Source organism: Rhopilema esculentum, chromosome 11 (assembly GCF_057945365.1).
Source record: "Rhopilema esculentum isolate cy_ngs chromosome 11, ASM5794536v1, whole genome shotgun sequence".
Taxonomy (NCBI): domain Eukaryota; kingdom Metazoa; phylum Cnidaria; class Scyphozoa; order Rhizostomeae; family Rhizostomatidae; genus Rhopilema; species Rhopilema esculentum.
In genome coordinates this window covers 11537320-11560008 of record NC_142825.1, presented here as the reverse complement: position 1 = coordinate 11560008, position 22689 = coordinate 11537320, and the positions used below count along the sequence as shown (strand labels likewise).

Genomic DNA, 22689 nt, shown 5'->3' with positions numbered 1-22689 from the left:
GTTCGAAAAATGATAGATTTAACTTATCTTTTAGCACATTTTGCACGTGCATAATAGGTTAAAACGTGCATAATAGGCCTAAATATAGCTGCGAGGCACGTTTGTTGTCAAGTTCTTGAAATATCTTTGGCTAATGTGGTTTGGAGAATTTTGGTCGCACAGCCAATCAAAGATTTGGAACCTATGCTCGCGAAATCTTTCCACATGACAGAAAATCAAAGATAGAATACACAATTATAGCCCTTCATTTTACGTATTCATTGCTAACGATTTTCCCATTTCTATGTTTTCCCTTCTGATTTAAGTTTGACATTGTAGAAAGTCACCCTAATCAAAGTTATTGATTAAAATCATAAAACTACTGATATTGTTCACTATATATAATTAAAGCGGGGGTTCAGGACCAGGGATTAGTGGTGCAACAGGTGTGGCAGTTGGCTGCTCTGTTGTAGCTTCTGTAGTACTGGTTATTGGCTTTGGTGTGGTTGATGGTAGCCCGTCGTGTTTGATTACGTCATCGATCCAGTTGCGGAACTCACTGACTCTTGCAAACACTGAATATCTGTCAACTCCCGAACACCTGTTTATGGAATAGTAGTTGATTTATACGTAATCAGAGTAGGGAAATTTCGCTTGGCAGAAAGATAAGCAATAGTTTCCCTAATTAGACGGAAACAGGGGTAAAGCAGTGGTGCCGTGGAGAGGAGTTAACGGGACTCTTGCTAAAATTTGAAGATATTATTTTTGGGGGGCTAGCTACAAATGAGTTCATATTTGTTTGGGCGAATTCTTCTTTGTTGTCAAACCTTTCTTATACTTTATATTCCTCATGAATGAGCAATTTCTTATCAGTCTTTTTGTATCATCGAATAGTTTGAATGATTCCTACACACAGCGGAGAGTCTTCAATACAGATGCAAATATATTGGGTATGCTAAGGGTGTGACCGTGGGTCACACTTCTTAAATTCGCCCACAGCACAGCCTGCCTTCCTAACTTTTTAGGATGGCACCTCTGGAGTAAAGTAGGTATCTGGGGTCTGCTACCTGAAGTGGAATACCGCAATGAAAAAAATTGAATGCGAACACTTCTCATTACCATACTTTCTTGATTGAGAAAAATATGTTCCCGTATCTGCGGAATTCACTCTAGTTAGCGTTAGCAACAGGTTAAAATCGAAAACATACTAGAATATGCCATGTATAATCTTATGCGGAGTCGAATTGTCTCTTAATTGATTCACCCACCTGATTGAACCCCAGCTGACAACACCTTGCAGACTCCATTTTCCGTTTGCTCCTTGGCACACAAATGGGCCTCCGCTATCCCCTCTGCAAGCACTCAGTTCTTTGTCCGGAGAATTAAGGCTGTTTCCAGCACACAGCATTTGATCAGAAACACTGAGTTTTTCTGTTCCGAGTGATGCCTGAAGACGCTGTGCGCATTCTTGTTTTGAGACAGTAGCCATCGATCCTTGCTGCAAGACATTGGCAGGGTTGCTCGGATAGCTTGTCATTCCCCAACCTACGAGGCAATTACCCCCATTTTAATAGCATTTGTATAGGTTTAGGTATTAAAAGACCTCCCTATAGTTACTGTTGTTTATAAATGTCTATACGACCAAGACGAATAGTATCTCTAAAAAGGTACTGTAACTGAAGTTCTACCTTCTCAATACATTATTTCTCCTTCATCAGCAGTGCTATCGCCCTTTTTACGGAATCTAATTTGCTTTATTTACAGTTTTATTAGAAATAAAATATTCATCTTTAAAAAATATAACGTTGCTTTGCGAACACAGATTTTTTAATAATTCCTCTTACCTGTAACAAAGCAGTTTGTGTTTGTCGGTAAGCTTTGACCCTGGGCTGGCAAGCAAATGGGCAAAATACGGTTGGAGAAGAGGATGGGTCCGCTCATTTTTATTAAAGCAATGTCGTTATTGTATCGATGCCCTTTGTCATATTGTGGGTGAAGAATCATCTTGGATAGGTATCTTTTAATTTCTGTTCCTTCGTTTGATGTCCTGTAAGAAAATAAAAGCGCTTTTCACAATATTTTCATGCATGTTACGTGAAATGATACAATTGATGGCAATTGATGGCATCTTTGGCAGAGTGTATGGCATTCTATCAACATTGATTCTGTTTTTGTAATGGTCCTTTCCTCTTCATAGTTTTGAGCACATCATGACTGCTTGTGATGAAAATAGGAATACAAAATTTGTAATGGAGGGTTGATGGAACATTCGTCATGTGGTTTTACTTGAGATAAGGAGTACCCCCCAGGGAGCGGTATTAGAGCCACTTCTGTTTAATATTTTCATTGATGATAATGTACTGGGCTACCCTAAAGTCTGCTGTTATACAAACGATTCTACATTTAAGGTTGGTTATGAGAAAAATGCTGAAAAATCTGAAAAATCGGAATAATGTACGGTTTTATCTTTTATTGTCCCTGAAAATTTCGGTAAATTTAATGAAGAAATAGTAAATCTTTTTTATATTTAGCGCATATAAATTGATGGAGTGACACTGAAAGTTGTTGCCTCTAAGAATTTCAAAATCTAAATAATCATTTTGTCAACATTAGATTCTAAGATCAATTTTTATCCCAATTTTCTGAGTGAAATCAAGTAGAAGATGGTAACTTAACGAAATTATCCCCAATCACATATATTAAACTACAAAATTTTGATTGGACCGACAAAATTAAACTGATAACAAGGTACTTTATGCCACATCTAAGCTTGTTTTATGACAATATCACAAATGATCAAATATACAATATGTTTTGGACAGTCTCACACCCACATGCAGAGACAAAGAGAGATCCTTTTAGAACTTGCTGCCAAGGTAACTCAGTTTTAGTTCACAAGGGAAACCTACAGTTGCTTATCATACATAACACCAAGATAAAATAGTTGTTTATTTTATCGTAACAAAACCAAGAACAGTATAAACCCATCCTTCGTTTAAAGAACAAACGTATGCAATCTTAGAATAAACGATGGTTTTTTTCCAAGGAAACTTCAAGCTTCTAATGCTTCAAAAACAACAAGATTTTTTGGAATTAGACTCTAGAAGTTTAGAAGTCATCACTAAATGAAAGAAAATATTTTAAAGGTTGTTTAAAAAACTGATCATAAAGACAAACGAATGAAACTGCAGGCTTTGCAAAGTTTTTTTTTTCTAAACCTCCAGTATATTTAAGTTAGTTTGTATTTGATCACAGAAATGCAAAGTAGGCATTTCTGCATATTTGGCGTAATTTGGAATATATCTGCTTCAAAACTGCCAACTTTAAATGAAGAAATATTAAGAAAGATTATTTTCATTATACCTGTCATGGTCACCAAGGATGACGTGGTAATCGCCAATGGTATCCCCAGAATTTAGTCGTTCTAAACAGTGTGTAGCTGTCACTATCCACATCGGGTCAATCAGTGCTCCTCCGCACAAGAAATTGCCTTTTCGGTACAATGCTACTTGCCATGGCCATGCTCCTGGCTTTGCGTTGATACCACCAACTATCCGTGATTGCGCGACTTGAGGTGTGCCGCATGAGGCTGTAACAGAAGTTTATTTACATTGATTATCTATATTGAAAAGTGAATCGGGTTTGCTGTGGCTCATCGTATAAATGCAAGGCCATTTAAATTCCGATTCAACTTCACTAATATATAAAGGAGCAAAGCTTTTCCAGTCATTGTGCTTAAAATCAATGTATACTTAAAAAGGACGTCATCTTCTCTTATAAAACTCATGATTATAATGCCTTGCTATGATTGTTCAAAACATCTTCACCTTCCTTTAAAACTCACCAGAATACGCCTGTTAAAGTTGGTTTTTACTTAACTTTACATTCTCTTACCTGGTGGTACGGGGGGACCGACCGGCGTTGTAGGTTTAGGCGGAAGTGGTGGTTTCGTATCCGTTGGTGAATTTGTTGTCAGTGTGTCTAGAATACAAAGCAAATTTTGTTAAAAAGCTTTAAGAAATGGGCTGTACCTTCATTTTTGAGCTGATTCTGCAACTTAAGGGAACGATAAATAAATCTCGCAGCCTTCTTTTCGGGGGGGGGGGGGGGGGGGGATGGCAGCCTTTTTGGAGGGGAACTTGAATCTAGCAGAGAGGTGGTGGAGAGCTAAACCACTCTGCCACCTCGAAGGAGGGGGTATTGAATAACTAAATTGATGAAAACATTATAACGGGTTTTCGTTAAATTTTTATGTAAAAAGTTCTTTAAAGCAGTTGCTTGCTTTCCCCTGTTCTCTATGTGTTCCTTTCCCGCATTGTTTATGATTCTAGAGATATGACTTTCCATGACCTATCCATCAGAAAATGTTACTGTTGGGGAATGGTTATAGGTGAATAGGTAACACTACCCTATCGCAAATTGTTAATTGATATACGTTTTAAGAGTAGCGTAGACATTTGGGAATATGGGTGAGAACTTGCCCTTCTGCTATTGACCAATTTTTCCACAACATATTTCTTTAGGTGCTGGATTGAGGATTAGCATCTAAAAAATCCATCAAAGTTTGCTAAATATGCTTCTGTTAAATGCTCTCTATGCCGAATGATATTAATCAAAAGGAAGCTTGTAGATACTTTCTTTTAAAACTGTTCTCATCCTTAAAATTATACTCAATTGCTCCATCAGACTATGGAAAATTCTCCATTCCAGGGGGCTAATTTGAGGATTTGCGGTAGTAGCAATACAGAATAAAGATGCGGCAGCACCTTTTCCACAATGAATCATTTCTTAGTTTCTTCTAAAGCAAATTAAATATACCTTTGTCAACACACTCGAAACTGATTTGTAAATACTTCGAAATTCCCGGACAAGGATCTCCATGCAAGGAACTAAGGGCTTGTGCGATGCCAATTGATCTGCCTTGTGCGTAGAATCTTGCATACTTTGTGGCATCAACAGAGCAGGACGTATCGCTTATGTCTCCGGTCGTACAGTAGGCTGTGGATCTCCTTCCGTAAAACGCACTCAAGATATTGATGACCTTTCCTGGTGCACATCCCAGAAACGTAGAATAGTTCTCGCAGATTGTTTCTAAAAATTTTGAAAAGATTATGACTAAGATTTTTTTGCCTAAAAATCTGTAAAAAGAAAGATAGAAATAAAGGAATATGTTGTATATCGAATCCAATTTGATTAAAGGTTCTTTTCCTACAAAATGGCATTGCACAAACAGTGAGGTTTTTATAATGTGGAAAATTCTTTTAACAAAATTATAAAGCTGCTTACTTGTTTTTATGGGACTTTCTGTCGTTGTCTTTGGTACTGAAAAGTGAATGACACCTTTTAGTACAAAATTCACATCTTCGTACTATCAACATTCTGTGTTTTCTGTTACTAGTTTCAATAATTTATAAGAAACACCTTGTATAACAAAATAGTATGGCCTAGTGAGACTTACTTGTTGTCGGTGGAGGTGTCGGTGGAGGTGTCGTTGTGGCTGAAATTAAGATAATATCAATAATTGTAAAATTAATTTTTAATTTCGAATAATTATAGCAATATTTTCTACTAACATACGCTTGTACAGGATACACGATTAACTTGCCGGTCTAGAACTGTTTGATTTTTTATAAAAATGGCGGGGAAAGTGGTATGTTCTTCTGTTTTTAATTGTATAGATACCCATGAAAATAGTCTCTTACCACACTTTGTAGTTATTTTATACCTGTTCACCCATTGACGCTCTACGCCAAAAGGAAATATCGTTTTAAAAGTATTCAAATATTTGATAGGAATGATTTAAATTTCATTGGACTGTAATAAAAGTCATTTTTCACCCCAGGAAGAAAAGTAATTATGCATCATTGTCAGGTGAATTTTAGAAAATGAATATACAGAATTGAGATATCGGCTAGAAACATGAAGCTGCATCTTCTGCAATGTGATGACCTTAAAGGACAAGTGACACGCTTTTGGCGCCAAATTTTTAATGCTGTATGAGAGTGTTGTCGAAATATTTTTCCTTTCTGATTTCATTTTCCTACTTAAAAACCCTTTTCAAATTATGGCGGGAAATGAATCACGTGACACCGTGACGTAGATTGTGATAATTTGTTATTGCTGCTACTGGTATACAGTGCAATATTAACGTTTACAAAACGCTTCTAAACGAATTCAGTTCGTCTGGACCTGTCGCATCGTGTTTCGTAAACTCTCTATCAGTGACAGGAAAATTCCGAGTTATCACAATGTACGTCATAGGGTCACGTGATAAAAAGCAAAATCGCGCCCCCCGCCCCCTGATTAGAATTTTCTGTTTTAAACCAGGACAAACTTACTTCTAAATGATAATCTATAAGTTGATGGAAAAAAAAGATAGGGTGAAAAGTGGGTCACTTGTCCTTTAAGTAATAAAATAGAAATTTTACAAATGATGTTTAGTGCAGGGTGCGTTATTTCCCAGCGTCATAATCAATGGTGTCATCAGAAGCAGCTCCAAGATGATCGCATTTAAGGATACTATCGGGGTAGCAACTTTGATCCTGCTATGAAATCCGAAGCGTTTTCAACTCTCTTTATAAGGAACCAAGCATTACGCCCCAGTTAACAGCTATTATGACATCAGATGATTTAGCTGGAGGTGCAGTAGGAAGTTTTAAAGAAGCTGTCGTCTGTTTCCAAAAACCGTTCTGTCAATGTACCCTAGTGAACCACAAGTCATCCTTTCAGTCACTGTGAAAGAGTTTTTCCTAACAAAATAGTACATTTTGTCAGAAAGCGCCAACATATCTGGTTTAAATGTACAAAAGTAAAAACTTACATTTTAGCACACACTCATAATTGATTTCTAGATATTTTGAAATTCCCGGACAAGGATCTCCATGCAAGGAACTAAGGGCTTGTGCGATGCCAACTGATCTGCCTTGTGCGTAGAATCTTGCATACTTTGTGGCATCAACAGAGCAGGACGTATCGCTTGTGTCTCCGGTCGTACAGTAGGCTGTGGATCTCCTTCCGTAAAACGCACTCAAGATATTGATGACCTTTCCTGGTGCACATCCCAGAAACGAAGAATAGTTCTCACAGACTCTCTCTAAAAGATCAAGATACAACAATAATTTTTGTGACTGGGCTCGTTGTCATAACTGCAGTATACTTTACAGTTTAAAAATGTAAATTTGTCAAAGCTCTCGTAGAAAGATATAGCAAGCAAAAAATGTAGTTGATTCTTCAACGATTGTAATTTTACGTTTGAAAATGAGCTGAGCATTTACCTGATGGGCCACGTAGGAACTCTGATGAATGAAGTAATGTCGATTGAGGAGTGCGAATGTCGAATGATCAGATAATGGTGGAAAATCAGCGTGAATATTTGTTGATAACACATGTTGATGATGGGTGTAGTTGTTTGCTGATGACGTAATGGTTGTTAATGAGTTTGCTTTGACATAATGGTGTTTGCTTTGCGAGAACACTGGTTGACAACGTGGCATATGGTAATTGATGAATGTGAACGTCAATGGTTGTTGGATGCTGGATGCTGACGTTATTGGTGAGTGTATGTGGTTGGTGAGCGAGAACGTTGGTTGATGACATGATGGTGATTGATGAGTGGGAACGTAAGTTGATGACGTTATGATGGATAAGGAGTTTAAACATTGATCGATGACAAAATGGTGGTTGGTGAGCGAGAACGTTGGTTGATGACGTAATGGTGATTGATGAGTGGGAACGTAAGTTGATGACGTTATGATGGATAAGGAGTTTAAACATTGATCGATGACAAAATGGTGGTTGGTGAGCGAGAACGTTGGTTGATGACGTAATGGTGATTGATGAGTGGGAACGTAAGTTGATGACGTTATGGTTGTCAATGAGTGTGAATACTGCATCATGACGGTATACTGGTTAAGGAGATTGAAAGTTGTTCAATGGCATAATGGTGATTGATGAATATAAACATTGGTTGATAACAAAATGGTTGTCGATCAGTGAAAATTTTGGTCTATATAATAACTTTGGTAAGTAACTGTTAGAGTTTTTTGATACCGTAATGGTCGTGGATGAATGTGAATGCTGAATTATTAGGTCATGATGGATTACGAGTTTCAACGTTGAGTGATGACAAAATGGTGATTGATGAGTTGAAACATTGGTTGATGAAAAATGGTGATTGATGTGTGTGAACTTTGGTTGATGATCTAATCGTTGTTGATGAGTCTGAATGCTGGATGATGACGTTTTATGGAAAAAGAGTTGAAACGTCATTTGATGACAAAATGGTGATAATGAGTGGTAACATTGGTTGATGACGTAATAGCGATGTATGAGTGTGAAATTTTGTTGATAATGTAATCGTTGTTGATGAGTGTGAGCATAGGTTAGTCAATGTGTGTGATTATTGGTTTATGATGTAATGGTGATCGATGAATGGGACTTCTGCTTCACATTCATAGATAACGTAATCATAGATAATTACGTTGGTACATGTGAATTTATTCATTAATTGCGTAATAATAGATAATAAGTGGCAAGTAGGAAAGCACGCGCATCAAATTGGCCATGCTATAGCCTCTCATGTCCATAGTAACTGGGAGATAAATTTTCATTGTGGTATAGTACAGTCCACACGTATACGCCAACGTTAGTAAACGTATACTTTTTTATGCGTCTACCCTTTCCGTCCACATGTGAACGTAGTTTTAGCTCTTGTTGCTCCGCTCCTTATGTCACAGTTTCCATTGCAACATCTTGGGCCTTTTTATTTGGTGCCTTAAAGCTGGTGAATACGGATTACACATAAGTCATTTTAGTGCGAGCCATCTTTTTTACTGCAGTTATTTCACATCAGCATGGCTCAATTTTCGTGTTTTTGGAGATGTTGAATTTGTTTAGATATAGGCAAAAATCAAGAATATTTCTTCATTTGCTATTTTCAGTATTAAACCCTGATACATTTGCCAATATTGTCCGCTAAAAAGTCATCTTATAACTTTTATGAAACTTGCTATAGCTATTTGAATCTTGGTTACCAAAAACACTTTACTACAGTGCCGCCATTTTTGTCTCAGCCTGTACAATACATTTGCTCACTAAGTGTATAAATATAAATCTTACTTTTCTTTATTGAGCTTTCCGTCGTGGGAACTTGAGCTGAAACGAATAAAAATGTCTTCACTAGGCTTAGAAGAAAAGTTCCATTTGGAACCGTTCTAAAGTTTCTCGCAGCCTAAGACCCCATCTTGGAATGCCTTAATCAATATGGCTACAATCTACTTTTCAAGAATAATGAAGTTAAATAGAAAGTATAACTGCTTTTGATTCAAAATAATTCTTATTACAAGTAAATTTGTCTTTTTTTGTAAACTATAGATGATGGATCGCAAACGGGTCAATGCGTTTCTCAAGGCCAAAAGCACTCGGTGCTATTGTAGCTTCGCACCTTTTAGCGTATGTATGGCTGCTCATAAAACAATACATAGTGGTAGGTGCGGATCAGCGTCCAAGAGGTGCGAAATTGCATTAGTGCCCCACCTCCAATATTTTTAAGGCGAAAATCACTGAACTGGTGTTCAAAAATTTCTCAAAAAATGTTTGTTCGAAATTATTTGGATTAAGAATCTGTTTTTTCATCGCTAAGAAAATGGTGGGATATATTTTTCTTTTCTAAACCCGAATGGGTAGCTCGTGAAGTCAGCAAAGTCGAAACAATACTTGAATAATCGCTTTTGATTGGCTGGATGGCGAAAATGTGAAAAAACCTCTTTCTGGTTATAAACTGTACTTAATGTATGCCCTTTCCCGTTAATTTATATCAATCACTAGAATAGGTTTTCCTCAAAAATTGGAGAATGCTCAAAAAGGCTTACTTGTTGTAGAAGGAGCTGTCACTTGAGCTGAAATTGTAAAGATATATAAAACTGATTAATTGTACAATTTTGATAGAAAAGAAGAAATAATGATATGAAAAGACTTGATTGTAAAGACTTTTCATAAGGATGTTGAAGTCTTGCAGGAAAAGTGGAGGGATTTTGTGAGAGAAGGGATATGGTGCCAATTCCAAAGAATATTTTTATTGCACCCTCACTTGGCCGAAAGTCGTTTCATTCCAATTCATATGCTTAAAGAGGATAACCCTTCAGCAATGAAAGCTTTAAAAAGATTGACCAATTTTGATGTACAGTGGAATCCCGACATAACGAACCCCAGCTATAACGAACTTCCCGGTATAACGAACTAAATGTCTGGCCCCTTAGATTCTGCCTAACAAACTCCTTACAAATTCTCTCGGTATAACGAGCCCTGTATATAACGAACTTTCGTTATCACAAACCAATTTTTAGGTCCCTTCATCATAATTACCCTCGATATAAAGAATTTTGCATAATTTTTTCATCTGCAATTTTTGTTTATTTATCCCCCGTGTTCATTTATCACTAAGTCTTAGGGGAAATCATGTTTGTAATCGTCAAAACATGCCGATGAAACATTTCAAGTATTGGCTGATGGACTCAGAGCACGAGACAAAAGTTTGATCGCGTCAGAAATTTCTGCAAATGAGTACCTTCTTACCACTTTATTGAGAGACCCAGATGAAGAAGCAAAGAAGACAAATAGAACGAAGATCAATAATAATCGAAAAAATCGAAGACGGTTTTCAGCTACCAGTTAAAAGTGAAGTGATACCAGCTTTGCTAATCTCTTAGTCCAAAATTATACGACGAACATCAAGTTTTTCATTTTCAATGACCAACTAGTAGTATTATTTGAATTAGGCTTGGTTTTTTGGAGTTAAATGTGAACAGAAGTTGGAGATAGCCCAAACAAGCCCACCGAAGGTTTTTTAGGCGTGAACGGCAAAATAAGCTAAAAAACATGTTCTCCCGTTTTAACCAACTCCCCATATGACGAACTATTTTCTGGTACCGTTCAGATTCCGTCATATCTGGATTCCACTGTAGTTTTCAAAGCTTTGTTTAAGATCAAATAGAAACATAGACCCCGTTTATACTGTGCCGCACAATTTTTTCCACAAAGGCGTCCCGTTTACACTGTGCCGCATAACTGAAATCACGTGACCCAAGTCATGCGCAGAACACCCACAATGAGGTCATTGCTAGGCAACAAAATCAAAATCATCAAAATATTCACTCCAAAACGCTAAAGGTACAAAGATTTTTCATTCTCTCTTCAGAATCATCTGCTCTTCCAGTTAAGACGAAGTCTGAGGACATTGTCAAAACATATCAGACCTAGTTAGCTTTATTAATGCATTCTCTGCTGAAGCAACCTGTCGCTGAAATTGCGAAAATGTAGGAAATCTGACAAGGATACCAATTTCAATACAAATAGTTATCAACTACAAGGCAGCCAAGATGGCAAAAGATCTTGATTGGGAAACAGTTAAAACCAAATACGATGAAATAGCCAATCGTTTTCAAGCAAGATACGATTTGGAAAAAATTTATCCGGATAAAACCGCTTACACTGTACCACATAGCTATCTGAACTAGTTTAATCCACTTTCCTAGATGAACTAATTTTTTTTCGGATAGCCGCTCTCAGATTGGTGCGGATAGCGAGGGTCTAGTGCAAATGCGGCGCTTATCTGAACTAATTTTGATTTGGACAAAATTTATACGACATAGTGTAAACGGCGCATTTGTGATACAGCTTGATAATGCTAATCACTACCGTCACCTTGATAATTAAGTCTACGCAATGGCGGCGCCAGCCACTACAGAGTTAGGGGCTACCATGCCTAAAAATTTGAAAATGAAATGAAATGAAAAAGTGGGAGGATAATTACCAATATACTTCCCCCTGGCGCCGCCATTGAGTCTAAGTAATTCCCCGTCCATGATCTTACCTTTACAGGTGTATCTATAGGAAAGCGATTCCCAAACAGCAGTGCAAGGGTTCCCGAGCAAGTTGGTGTCAACGACGCAAATTGTTTTTCCTGAACATATTCTTCTAACTTTCAGTATAACATTTTCGCCAGAACACGGAAAGCTGTATATCTCGCATTGTGTGCTTGGTCTTCCATATAATGCTTTCTCTATGTGCACGGTTGTTCCAAAGGGGCAAATTAATACACCCCGTTTATTGTGGCATATCTCTCCTGAAAAACGAGTCAGTCTAAATCCTTAGATATGAATTTCTGATCATTTTATGATATCAGAAAGCCAGAAAGATAGATGGCGATTGAAGCACATATTAAAACAGTTTGAATTGTTTACTTTAAAGGACAAGTGACACGCTTTTGGCGCCAAATTTTTTTTTTCTTTTAACTTAAAGTAAAATGCTATATGAGAGTGCTGTTGAAATATTTTTCCTTTCTGATTTCATTTACCTACTTAAAAACCCTTTTCAAATTATGGCGGGAAATGAATCACGTGACACCGTGACGTAGATTGTGATAATTTGTTTTTGCTGCTACTGGTATACAGTGCAATATCAACGTTTACAACACGCTTCTAAACGAAATCAGAGTTAGTTATCGGGTCATTCTTTTGCAAATTGTTTTCGACATTAAGTAATTCTTGTAAATAAGTATAAATAGCAATAAAATGCGCCACTGTATTGCTTACGGATGCACACCAAAAGTAAGAGCTGCGGCCACCGCCGATGGGAAGAACATATCATTCCATAAATTTCCAGAGGACAAAGCAGTTAGGAAAGCCTGGCTTGTCAAAATAAAACGAGAAAACTTTGTACCAAGTCGACACTCCAGAGTCTGCTCCCTTCATTTTACAAATGAATCGTTTCTGAGATCGCCTGTTGTGAACAACTCTTTGGAAGTGACGATGAAGGCACAACTTTTGCCAGATGCCGTCCCCACGTTATTTGTATATAACAAAGTTCAAAGGCGTATATCTGGTGCCCGCAAAAAGAGAATTCATTCAGAAGTAAGTCTTATTTTTTACTACAACTGTTAATTCAATCGGGAAAACCGTGGAGGGGTGCGGGGGCAAACGACCTTTTGTAACGGGGGCATAGGGGCGGAAGTATATTCCGTAAAAAAATATACTACACCTTGCTACGTACAAGACAATTTTCTTATACCTTGTCGTCACTAAGTTACCGTAAAGCTATATTAAAATCCCCCGGGTTTTTTTAATATTCGAGGTTTTAGAGACAGGGGGCTTAATAGAAATCGGGGCTTATTAGAGAAGGGGGGCTTATACAAAAATCACTGGGCTGCGTGATTTTCAAGGAATTATAGAGACGCTGAAGACAGAATTGGACAAGAAATTTTTGACTCTCAAACACACAGTGGTGGCGCCAGGGGAGGACTAGGGGGGCTACAGCCCCTCCGTCGGAAGCATCTAGCCCCCCCATCGGAGGAAATTTTGGGTTATTGTTGGAGCAAATTTGACAAAGTAACATACAAAAATTGCATATTTTAGTCATTTTAGCCCCCTTGTCGGAAGCTCAAACCCCTCTGTCGGAAGATTTCTGGCACCACCTCTGCAAACACATGAAATGAGAAATTGGCAATATTACGACGAAATACAACATGAAATATGACTAAATCATTGCAGTCTACACTGTAGTTTCTCTTGTATGAAAAAGGGGGTTATGTCAAATTTCGGGGCGTTATTTCAAATTTCTGTTAAATATAAATTATTGACCTATAAAAAAAAAGATGTATATTAATTCAAAATTGACTCACAATTTATTGAGAGAAAAAATATTTTCAACCAGGTTATTGAATCAGCACTTGCATCCCATCAATCGAGTTCAAATGCTGAAAATGAGCTTATTGTTGAGGAGACCACTGATCGGATGGATGCTATGGTTACTGCGGACATAACAGATTCTGTTGTAACAGGTGATAATGATGATGATGATGATGCAAAAAAATTTGTTGATGTCTCTGTTCAAACAGATTCATGCAATTGCCGCTGTTTTTGCTTTAAAGAAGATGATGTACTGTCTCAGGAGAGTACCATCGAGAGCACAAAAGAAATTGAAGAATCTGATTATGAAACAGATGAAAGTGATATAGAGGAAAGTGAGGAAAGTGATATTGAATATGAAGAAATAGTAGATGTTTCACAAATACCCTTGCCTGCCCACAAGGATAGATATTTTCTCATACCACAGACCATTTTGCTCACGTTATTCCAGTTATGCCTTGTACCTGGTTGTTTGAAATCTGCAACGGCTAAAATAGTTTCAATTATTGGGACAATGGTGAAGATTTCAGTGAGTTGTGCAGCTGGACATGAAACTACCTGGCACAGCCAAAAATACCACCAACAACTGCCCATTGGTAATCTACTTGCATCAGCAGCTGTATTTTTGAGTGGAAGCAGTATTGCCAAGGTATCAGTGATGATGCATCATCTTGGAGTGCCATTCATTTCTAAAAGAACTTTTTACAGGCATCAGAAGCTCTATCTAATCCCAGCTGTCAATGATGAATATCACCGACAGCATTTGGAGATCATAGAACAATTGAAAGGAAAAGAGATTATTCTGGGAGGTGATGCAAGGTGTGATTCTCCAGGCCACTCTGCTAAATATGGCTCTTATACCTTTATGGATTTGACGCACAACAAAATCATTGACATCAGGCTTGTACAAGTAGGTTGCACTGACTATATGTATGTATGTATAAATGTAGGCATCAGCCTGACTGTATGTGGGTCTATCAGATTTATGTAGTTGTGTTTACAAATAGAAAATCTTTTTGTATGTGTATTCTGTGAAGTATTGTTTAGTATATCTTCCCTTGAAATGATCTCTTTGAATCATACCATGAATTGCTCATTATTCCAGGCAAATGAGGTTAAAAGTAGCTACCATATGGAGCTTGAAGGTTTGAAACGAGGACTTCAGTACATGCAGGACGCCAATATCCATATTGCAGAAGTGGTAACTGACAGACATCTTCAAATAAAGAAGTATATGAGAACAGAGCATACTGACAAAAAACATAGCTTTGATTGTTGGCATATATGTAAAGGTATATCTGTTTCAAAATTTAGTTTTACAACAGTTTCTTCTGTTTAGTTGAAATCTTTAGGACAAAATATTTAACAAAAAATACCTACACTGTTTTCAAAGTGGAATTACTAATTTTCAGGAGTTGAGTCAAAGCTGACGAAGGCTGGTCAGAAGAAGGGTGCCTCTTTGATTCAAAATTGGATAAAAGCCATTGTAAACCACATCTACTGGATTGCATCAACATCAGGTATCACTCTAGAATAATTATCCACCTGCTTCTAGATTTTTAAAAAATTTTCCACCCCCCCCCCCCCTCTCATATTCTAACACCCTTTTGTTATTTATTATATGACAGTGTACCTCTTTTTCGAATAATTCCTGCCAAGGAAAGGCACTTACTAAACAAAAAATGACTATTTTCAATTTGTCCAGCCTCCTCCTTCCAATTCTTTGAGCTATTAACTTTTATCATATGGAACTCCCTTATTATAATAATCTTAAACCAGTTTCAACCCCTCCCCCATTAGTTCTCACCCCATTTTTAATTGGTACTTGTGAGTACATAAAATGCAATTGCAAACAAAGGGATAATGTTAATGATACACTATATAAATTTGACTATGTTTTTACCTTTGATAGGTCATGAAAAAGAGTTAAAAAAGGAAAAATGGTTATCTGTCTTGAACCATATGTGCAACATTCATGCTGGACATGGTGATCTTTTCCCAAACTGTGCACATGGAGATATTGATGAAAGGGACTGGATTATCAAAGGTATTTGGACTTTTTAGGGACAATATAACACATCATATTAAAAATTAAGTAGCATAATTGAAAATGATTATTGATTTCATTTCTTTAAATGATGTTACACCTTATTATAAAAAACATATGATCCACATGTTTTTACTTATTTCACATTTTTATCTTAACAGAAAGTATACCATACAAATTACTAAAACCTATCATTACTGCACCACTGCTTGTGAATGACATTGGCTCCCTGTCTCCGTTGTATCAAACATATGGATTGGAGGTCTTTCACAGGGTGATACTCTGCTTTGCTCCAAAAAGTCATCATTTTTTCTACTGGTCCATGTTGGCACGGTGAGACTCTGAAAACCTTTAACCTTTATGCATACAATTTAGCAGATTTTGTCATTTCCATATAAATCAAAATATACAATAGATTTTCAACTTAGCTTGCAAATAAACAGACAAGCCACAATTATTGATTAAATAACTGCAGATTGAATAATTGGTGTGTGTGTGTCTGTGTATGAAACAGAAGTTGTAAGACTAAATGCAGTAAATATTTTACCCACAGATTACACCTCGCAGTTCTTCACTACAATGCTAACAGCCAAATGCAGCAAAAAACAAACAATATGGGGGGAAAGCAATGGCGTGTTTGTTATCCAAAACATAAAAAGGGGCAACTTGCTGTTGTAAAACCTCTAAAAGAAACTCCAGTATTTGGTGAGTCAGGATACTTTTTTTGAAAATTTGACTATTTATTGTTGAAAATTAAATCCCCATCCTCTATTGGATACACCTAATAAACTAGTTGTTGAACATGCACAGATGCTTCAAATTTCACAACAAGGACCCTCCTGATGCCATTTTGTATGCTGCCACTTTTTGATAACTTTTGATTGTTCAATAACAGAACTTTGGTAAATATTGTCCTCTTTTCGAATAGACTATGCAGAAAAGCTCATCCAAGATGTTTTGGCAAGGAGGGAAGCATTTCCAACGCTGAAAGAAGCTGCACTTGACATAAAGGAAAGGCAGAAGGAAACTCCACCTCCTCTAACTGCTGGTTATGCTACAGCTGACAAAGATCACCTTATTGCACACCACAGATCTAGATTCTCTATTACTTATTAGGTTCCTCGCATTTTCATTTGTAGGCATAACTAAAAATAGACATAACTCATATAAATTATGAATTGGTTCACTAATATTCAAGAATGTAGGTATAAGTTGAAATTTAGAGAAGTGTAAATCAAAAAACAATCTAATATAATAATCCAATAATCAAAATATAAAATATTTCAAAAATCAAAAAATTTAAAGACAAGGCATCAAGGAATATAATACTGGAATCCAGCATACGATTGTCCAGGGAAAGCTCTTCTTATTGCAGCTACTGCACAGGAAGGGTGAACTCGGCGGTTATGACGTCCAAGATGTCCATAGAGGAATCTTGCAAGCTGCCGATATGCAACATGGCGATAGGTTCTATTGAAAATGTTTATAATATTAAGTGAGGAAATTGGTTATGGTGATAGTTATGCACTGAGGATAGTTCGAGAAATGACGATAATCATAAACTTTACTTACTCATGCGGTGGTTGTGTCCCATCAAAGGGTCCAACATACTGAGAATAAATCTCTATTGCCACACGAACTGAATGCATGTTAAGACAGCAACTACGAAATCCGGAATGAGCTGTAATACAATTAACCCCTTCTTCTCCCAATAAATTCTCAACAGCTTCGATCTCCCTGCAACATATTGCCTCAGCTGCCTTGTCCATGCTGACACAACTCCCACATTTGCACCTAGGTAAAAGTCGTTGAAAATTTAACCCCTTGACACAATTTTTTACAACAAAACTGTGTTTATTAAAATTATTATCTTTGAATATAATTTGATTGCAAAAAAACCACTCACCATTCTGTATTTCCAATTCGTCCACTGGGATGTTCTTCTTCCGTGCCACCATTTTCTAGGTCGTCCTCGGAGCTTGATGTTTCCGTGATCGTATTCGGGTAGTTGTTTTGTACAAGAGGTTCAAATTGGTATGGAACGATTTCCAAAGAGTTATTCTCTGCATAATCGAAATCCGTTTGAGAATCTGCCATGTTTTTTCTGAGTTATCCGATCTTTTGTCTTCGTATTCCTCAAAATGCTACTTGTTGTCAATGACAGGAAAATTCCGAGTTATCACAATGTACGTCATAGGGTCACGTGATAAAAAGTAAAATCGCGCCCCCTGCGCCCCCTGATTAGAATTTTTTGTTCTAAACCAGGAAAAACTTACTTCTAAATGATGATCTATAAGTTAATGAAAAGAAACGATAGGGTGAAAAGTGTGTCACTTGTCCTTTAAACTAGTTGGTTTTAATTTCTTCTTGTGTGCAGAGCGTTCGCTATTCATTGGAGCTCGGGTTCTATTTGCTAAAGAAATTTAAATACTTGTAGGAAAGAACATTTTGTAACTCGAAGATGTTTGATGTTCCCCAAAAGAGTTCGAACTATTCAGATTTATAATATAATAATAATAAGAATATTTCAACAGGATGAAAGCTTCAACAAAATATTGCTGAGTTCAATGCCTGTCCTGCTTAAAAGAAAAGAAAAGAAATGTTAAAAACCTGACAAAAATTTTGATTACCAGTTTCGAATTCTTTTTTAATTGGGAATATTAAATTGTGATAGTAAATGGGAATTTGCCGCTTTACTATCACAATTCAATATCCCCAATTGATAAAGAATTCGAAACTGGTAATCAAAATGTCCCCGCCCCAAAGTGGTACTCCCCTCCATTTCCGTCTGGTCAAATACATCCGTGTCTGACCAACATAGTGCCTGGGCCTGGCTTGATTCTTTTGATGATACAACAGATGATTCTTTTAGTGATTTTGAGCTTTGAAGTATGTTTATCAATTTTTAACAAAAAGTTTTGTTTTACGCATTAGGAATTGGGCAAAGTTAGATATTTTGTGACGTCATCATCGAAAGTTTAACGATCCATGTCTCTCAAAATATAAACTTCACAGGGTTCATGTTTATAGATTTTTTTATCTGTTTTGATTCTTTTTCAAATCTTGCCTCAGATTTATAAAAAAATGACTTTTAATTTTTCTGACCGTAAAATGAAACTTTGCCTTCTCACGTGACCGGAAGTAAAATTTGAAATGGTACCTGGCAGATTTAAAATTTCTGGCATATTGGCATCGAGAAACAGTTTAAATAACCTTGATAACACCTGCGGTTAGTTAGTTACGGTTATTTCCGTGCCTATTAGCTGCATCCATCAGATCTATGGAGCTGGCAAAAAAGACAATATACAACAAGGTGGTTATGAATGAAGAAAACGAAACTTTTACCCCATTGATTTTCTAATGCAATGGTGGTATAGGCATTGAAATAAAAAAAATTTTCCAACGTGTGTCGAAACTAATTGCTAAAAAACATCAACAAAATTTCAGTTAAAGGTGAACTGACACGCAAAAATAACTTGACCTCAAATGAAGGCATATCGAGCATCAATACCTGATGCATTATTTTTTTTTAAATATTCAACACAGTTTTCGAGTTATTGAGCGTCAAAGTTAGCCACCGAGCATTTTCCGAGCACGGACGAGTTCGCCCGAGCCTTCCGCATAATCGTGACGTCGCAAACACCATGTTCACATAACTTGATCAACACGACAGTCTGAAAGGGCATACTTTTATGACTTTTCGGATGAGCACCGATACATTAATTGAGTAGGTTTTGGCTCCATTTCGACAACCTAATTGGAAAACAGATTATGACTCCTTTACAAACCTTTCATAATAAGATTTGCAAGAATATCGTATTATCCAACGCGTTTGAGGCCCTACCTCCGTCTTGGAGGACCCAGTGTGTGGCGGGCCAACATATCGTATATGGTAGCGATAAATATATCGACAGGATTTTCATTTTCTGGAAACCTAAGTAAAATACTTTTATTTTGTTAAATACGGCTGCTGTTAGACTAATTTATCAGCCATCACCCCCCCCCCCCCCCAAAGTTAATTTCGGTCTTTGATCCAGGTTAACTTCAATATTCGCAGTAAAGATTTCGAGTTTAAGTCACTCATTTTTGGCATATTTTTTATTCAATCACATGAAAGATTTTCAGGGGTGAAGAACCTGGTACGATCGAATCGCTATTTGCAGGAAAACAACTTAGTAAAATTTTCAACTCCCAGGCCGCTGCACTCCTGTAACTCGAGTGAACCGATGAGTTTGCAAACCCAAAATAAAATAACGTTCATGATTTATATGGATGTATATCGAAGTAATAATATATTGAATTTATTCGAAAAAGAAGCTAGATTCATGATAAAATGAAAAGATTCTTACATTCGTCCGCATGATTGACTTCAGAATTGAGAATTTCTTCGAGCAGCTAAAAGTGCCTATTCCTTCCAAACTTAAATTCCCTCCTAACATAACGCAGTACCAGCCAGCACATAACCTTCGTATATTTCATTAGCCTCGATTTTTCATTATTTTGGATCAAAGGCTACGTAGATCTCCTCGAATAGTAACTAAACAAGATGAACTGAACTGTCCAGTCCGTGCGTGATTTCCATTCAAGGAATAAAAACATGGTGTTTGTGACGTCACACGCACTGGGTCACATGAAATGCCGACAATGGTCGAACACCCGACGATAATTTCATGACATTTAGAGCGGAATTGCGTCAAAACGGACAATAATAATTAACCGAAAACTTGAAATTAAGATTCCATGCATCGTTTTCTACATTATATCAAAAAATAGTTTTGCGTGTCAGTTCACCTTTAAACCTCTGCCTGGATCAAAAGAAAGCTTAATTTTTGTTTACTCAGAACTGCAATAATTTGCATATGAGGCTCTAGGTTAAACATGTTGTTCCTACTGGTGAAATGGGTGACCTTGACACTAGAAACAATTTGTCTAGCATCGCTAATTAAAAACATCATGTTTTAGTATTTTCTTTGTTCTTTTCATTTTGTAAACCGACAGCCTATCGGTATAAAAACAGGCTGAAATTTATTGTAAATTCCTCTATATTTTTTCAGAGAAGCAGTGAGCGTGAATCCACTAACACGCTCATTAATTTGCTAAATATGATTGACAGATGACTTAAGGCATTTAAATATCTGTCGATTGTCTTCAAAGGGTCTTGCGCAACCAGCACGCTTTGCGACTATAATTCAAAAAACGGCTTAATCTAATATCTAATAGCGCTTTTTTTAAAGTTTATTGAAAAAGGCCAGTGAAATCAACATATAGAAGATTTTACCTGACTTTTCATGCTATCAAACTAGCAAAACGTGATTATTTAATCTGGGCCGTCAATATTTCTTCTGTTCATTACGATCGCTAAAGATTTTCTCTATCTTGATTCGTCTAGCCTCTTTCCAGCCTTATGTCTTCAATACTACTATCGAAGCTTATAATCTAAAAATAACAATTTATTCATATCTACATACCGCTACGATTGCCATAAGATGCCTGAAAAAGAACAAACGCGATCAGCGTTTTAAAAAGCATTGGCGCCCAGTGTGATGCCATGACTGCATCTGCTACAGAATTCGACTGGAGCCTCAAGGATACGAGTGTAGATTATTATTCACCTGATCAATATTGTTTGAATTTGATAATTACTATTTGTTCAGTTGACAGTGTACAATCGACTCATAATTGTTGTTTATGCAGTAGTGTCAGGTAACAAAAATCTAATCGATTTTTATTTACGGATACCTCAGTAATGTTAGAATCATGCCCTATGAATTACTCCACATTTACAGCAAATGAAAATAATATGCTTTTTACAACAACTTAAACATGAAAAGCATTCCATTATGTTCCCAACCAGGGTACCTCTGCCCTTTTGACCTTCAAAAGAGCAGCTTTAAGAACATCCCAAAAAGTTTAGTTCATTCTTGAAGCCAATTCCTACTTCTTTATCGCTACACTTAATTCAAGGCCGCTGAAGGGGCTGAAGACCCCCACTTTTTCAGAGATAAATGTTTTTTACCACCCTTTTTTCTTATTTTTGAAAACACAATATGAAATAAAAAGAAAACAAACTATTTATAAACTGGTTGATTTTTTTATACTTATTTACGTATATTTTTATCATTTGTTTATTGTTTGCATCTATTCAGTAGATAGCTTTCTGTATCATTGCAATGTCTGCATTTGGATGTGTAAACATGGCCTACTGAAAACACTCGCGACAAGCAACATTTCGGTTCAAGAAGTGAAATTATCCCAATTAATACAACAGCTTCTTGCTATACAATCGATGTGCACTCTAAACGAAAGGCCACCCTTCTTTTCTTTCCTCAAAGTTTTTCTGAGAATCATCGAATTGTCTATTCTGAGCGTTATTGTAATTTGTTAAATTTTTGTCTGGGAGATGCATTTTTAGTCATTCTAGAAGGCTTCATCTCAAAAGTTTTACTTTTGTCGGACCCAGCTGGTGGGTCCTCCTATGTCACTAAACTTGACTCTTAGCCCCCCCCCCCAGTCTGTTTGAGTGGGTTACATATCCCTAGATGCCTAGAAAAAGGCTTTCCAAAGGTAGGACTAATGGCAATAGTACAATGTTACTAAACTAATGACTAATGGCAAATGAAATTATCAATAAAAAGTCAAAAGCTATAAACATTGATTGCATCAAGAAATGTGTCCAGGAAATCGCTAACTCCAGTGAAATTGTAAACGTTATGAATGATTACTTTTGTAGAATAGGTACCGACCTTGCTAGAAATTGTGGAGAAACTGTGAACCCATTATTATCAGGCAAATTTCAATAAAATGACACCAAAAGTCCTATTCAAATCCATTACTGGCCATGACATAAGGGAAACCAATACGAAAACTGCCAATTCAAAGAGCTTGAAACTGACGCTATTTCAAGTTACTTCCTAAAACTGGCCTTGCCATTCTTGGAAAATTCCAACGCATAGACAATTTTTAGACAGGAATGGAATTTTT

General features: G+C 36.8%; 3 protein-coding genes across 3 annotated transcripts; 1 reads left to right on the top strand and 2 right to left on the bottom strand.

Moving 5' to 3' along the window:
* Positions 1–229: 229 nt before the first annotated feature.
* On the bottom strand, positions 230–21326 carry LOC135693194 (uncharacterized). The gene is made up of 13 exons (XM_065211589.2): positions 21177–21326; positions 11849–12100; positions 9849–9875; positions 9097–9132; positions 6800–7072; positions 5438–5476; positions 5266–5301; positions 4798–5070; positions 3874–3960; positions 3343–3568; positions 1824–2026; positions 1248–1524; positions 230–580 (listed from the first exon to the last, which is right to left on the bottom strand). Exons 1-13 carry the CDS (start codon positions 21256–21258, stop codon positions 385–387), a joined length of 2007 nt encoding a protein of 668 aa, XP_065067661.2. The 5' UTR covers positions 21259–21326; the 3' UTR covers positions 230–384.
* LOC135685625 (uncharacterized) lies at positions 12549–16824 on the top strand. Its single transcript, XM_089111562.1, has 8 exons — positions 12549–12887; positions 13687–14571; positions 14767–14953; positions 15074–15181; positions 15574–15708; positions 15870–16041; positions 16262–16413; positions 16637–16824. The coding sequence occupies exons 1-8, from the start codon at positions 12549–12551 to the stop codon at positions 16822–16824; spliced, it is 2166 nt and encodes a 721-aa protein (XP_088967688.1).
* On the bottom strand, positions 17022–17805 carry LOC135685624 (uncharacterized). The gene is made up of 3 exons (XM_065201610.2): positions 17615–17805; positions 17281–17502; positions 17022–17178 (listed from the first exon to the last, which is right to left on the bottom strand). Exons 1-3 carry the CDS (start codon positions 17803–17805, stop codon positions 17022–17024), a joined length of 570 nt encoding a protein of 189 aa, XP_065057682.2.
* Positions 21327–22689: the final 1363 nt, after the last annotated feature.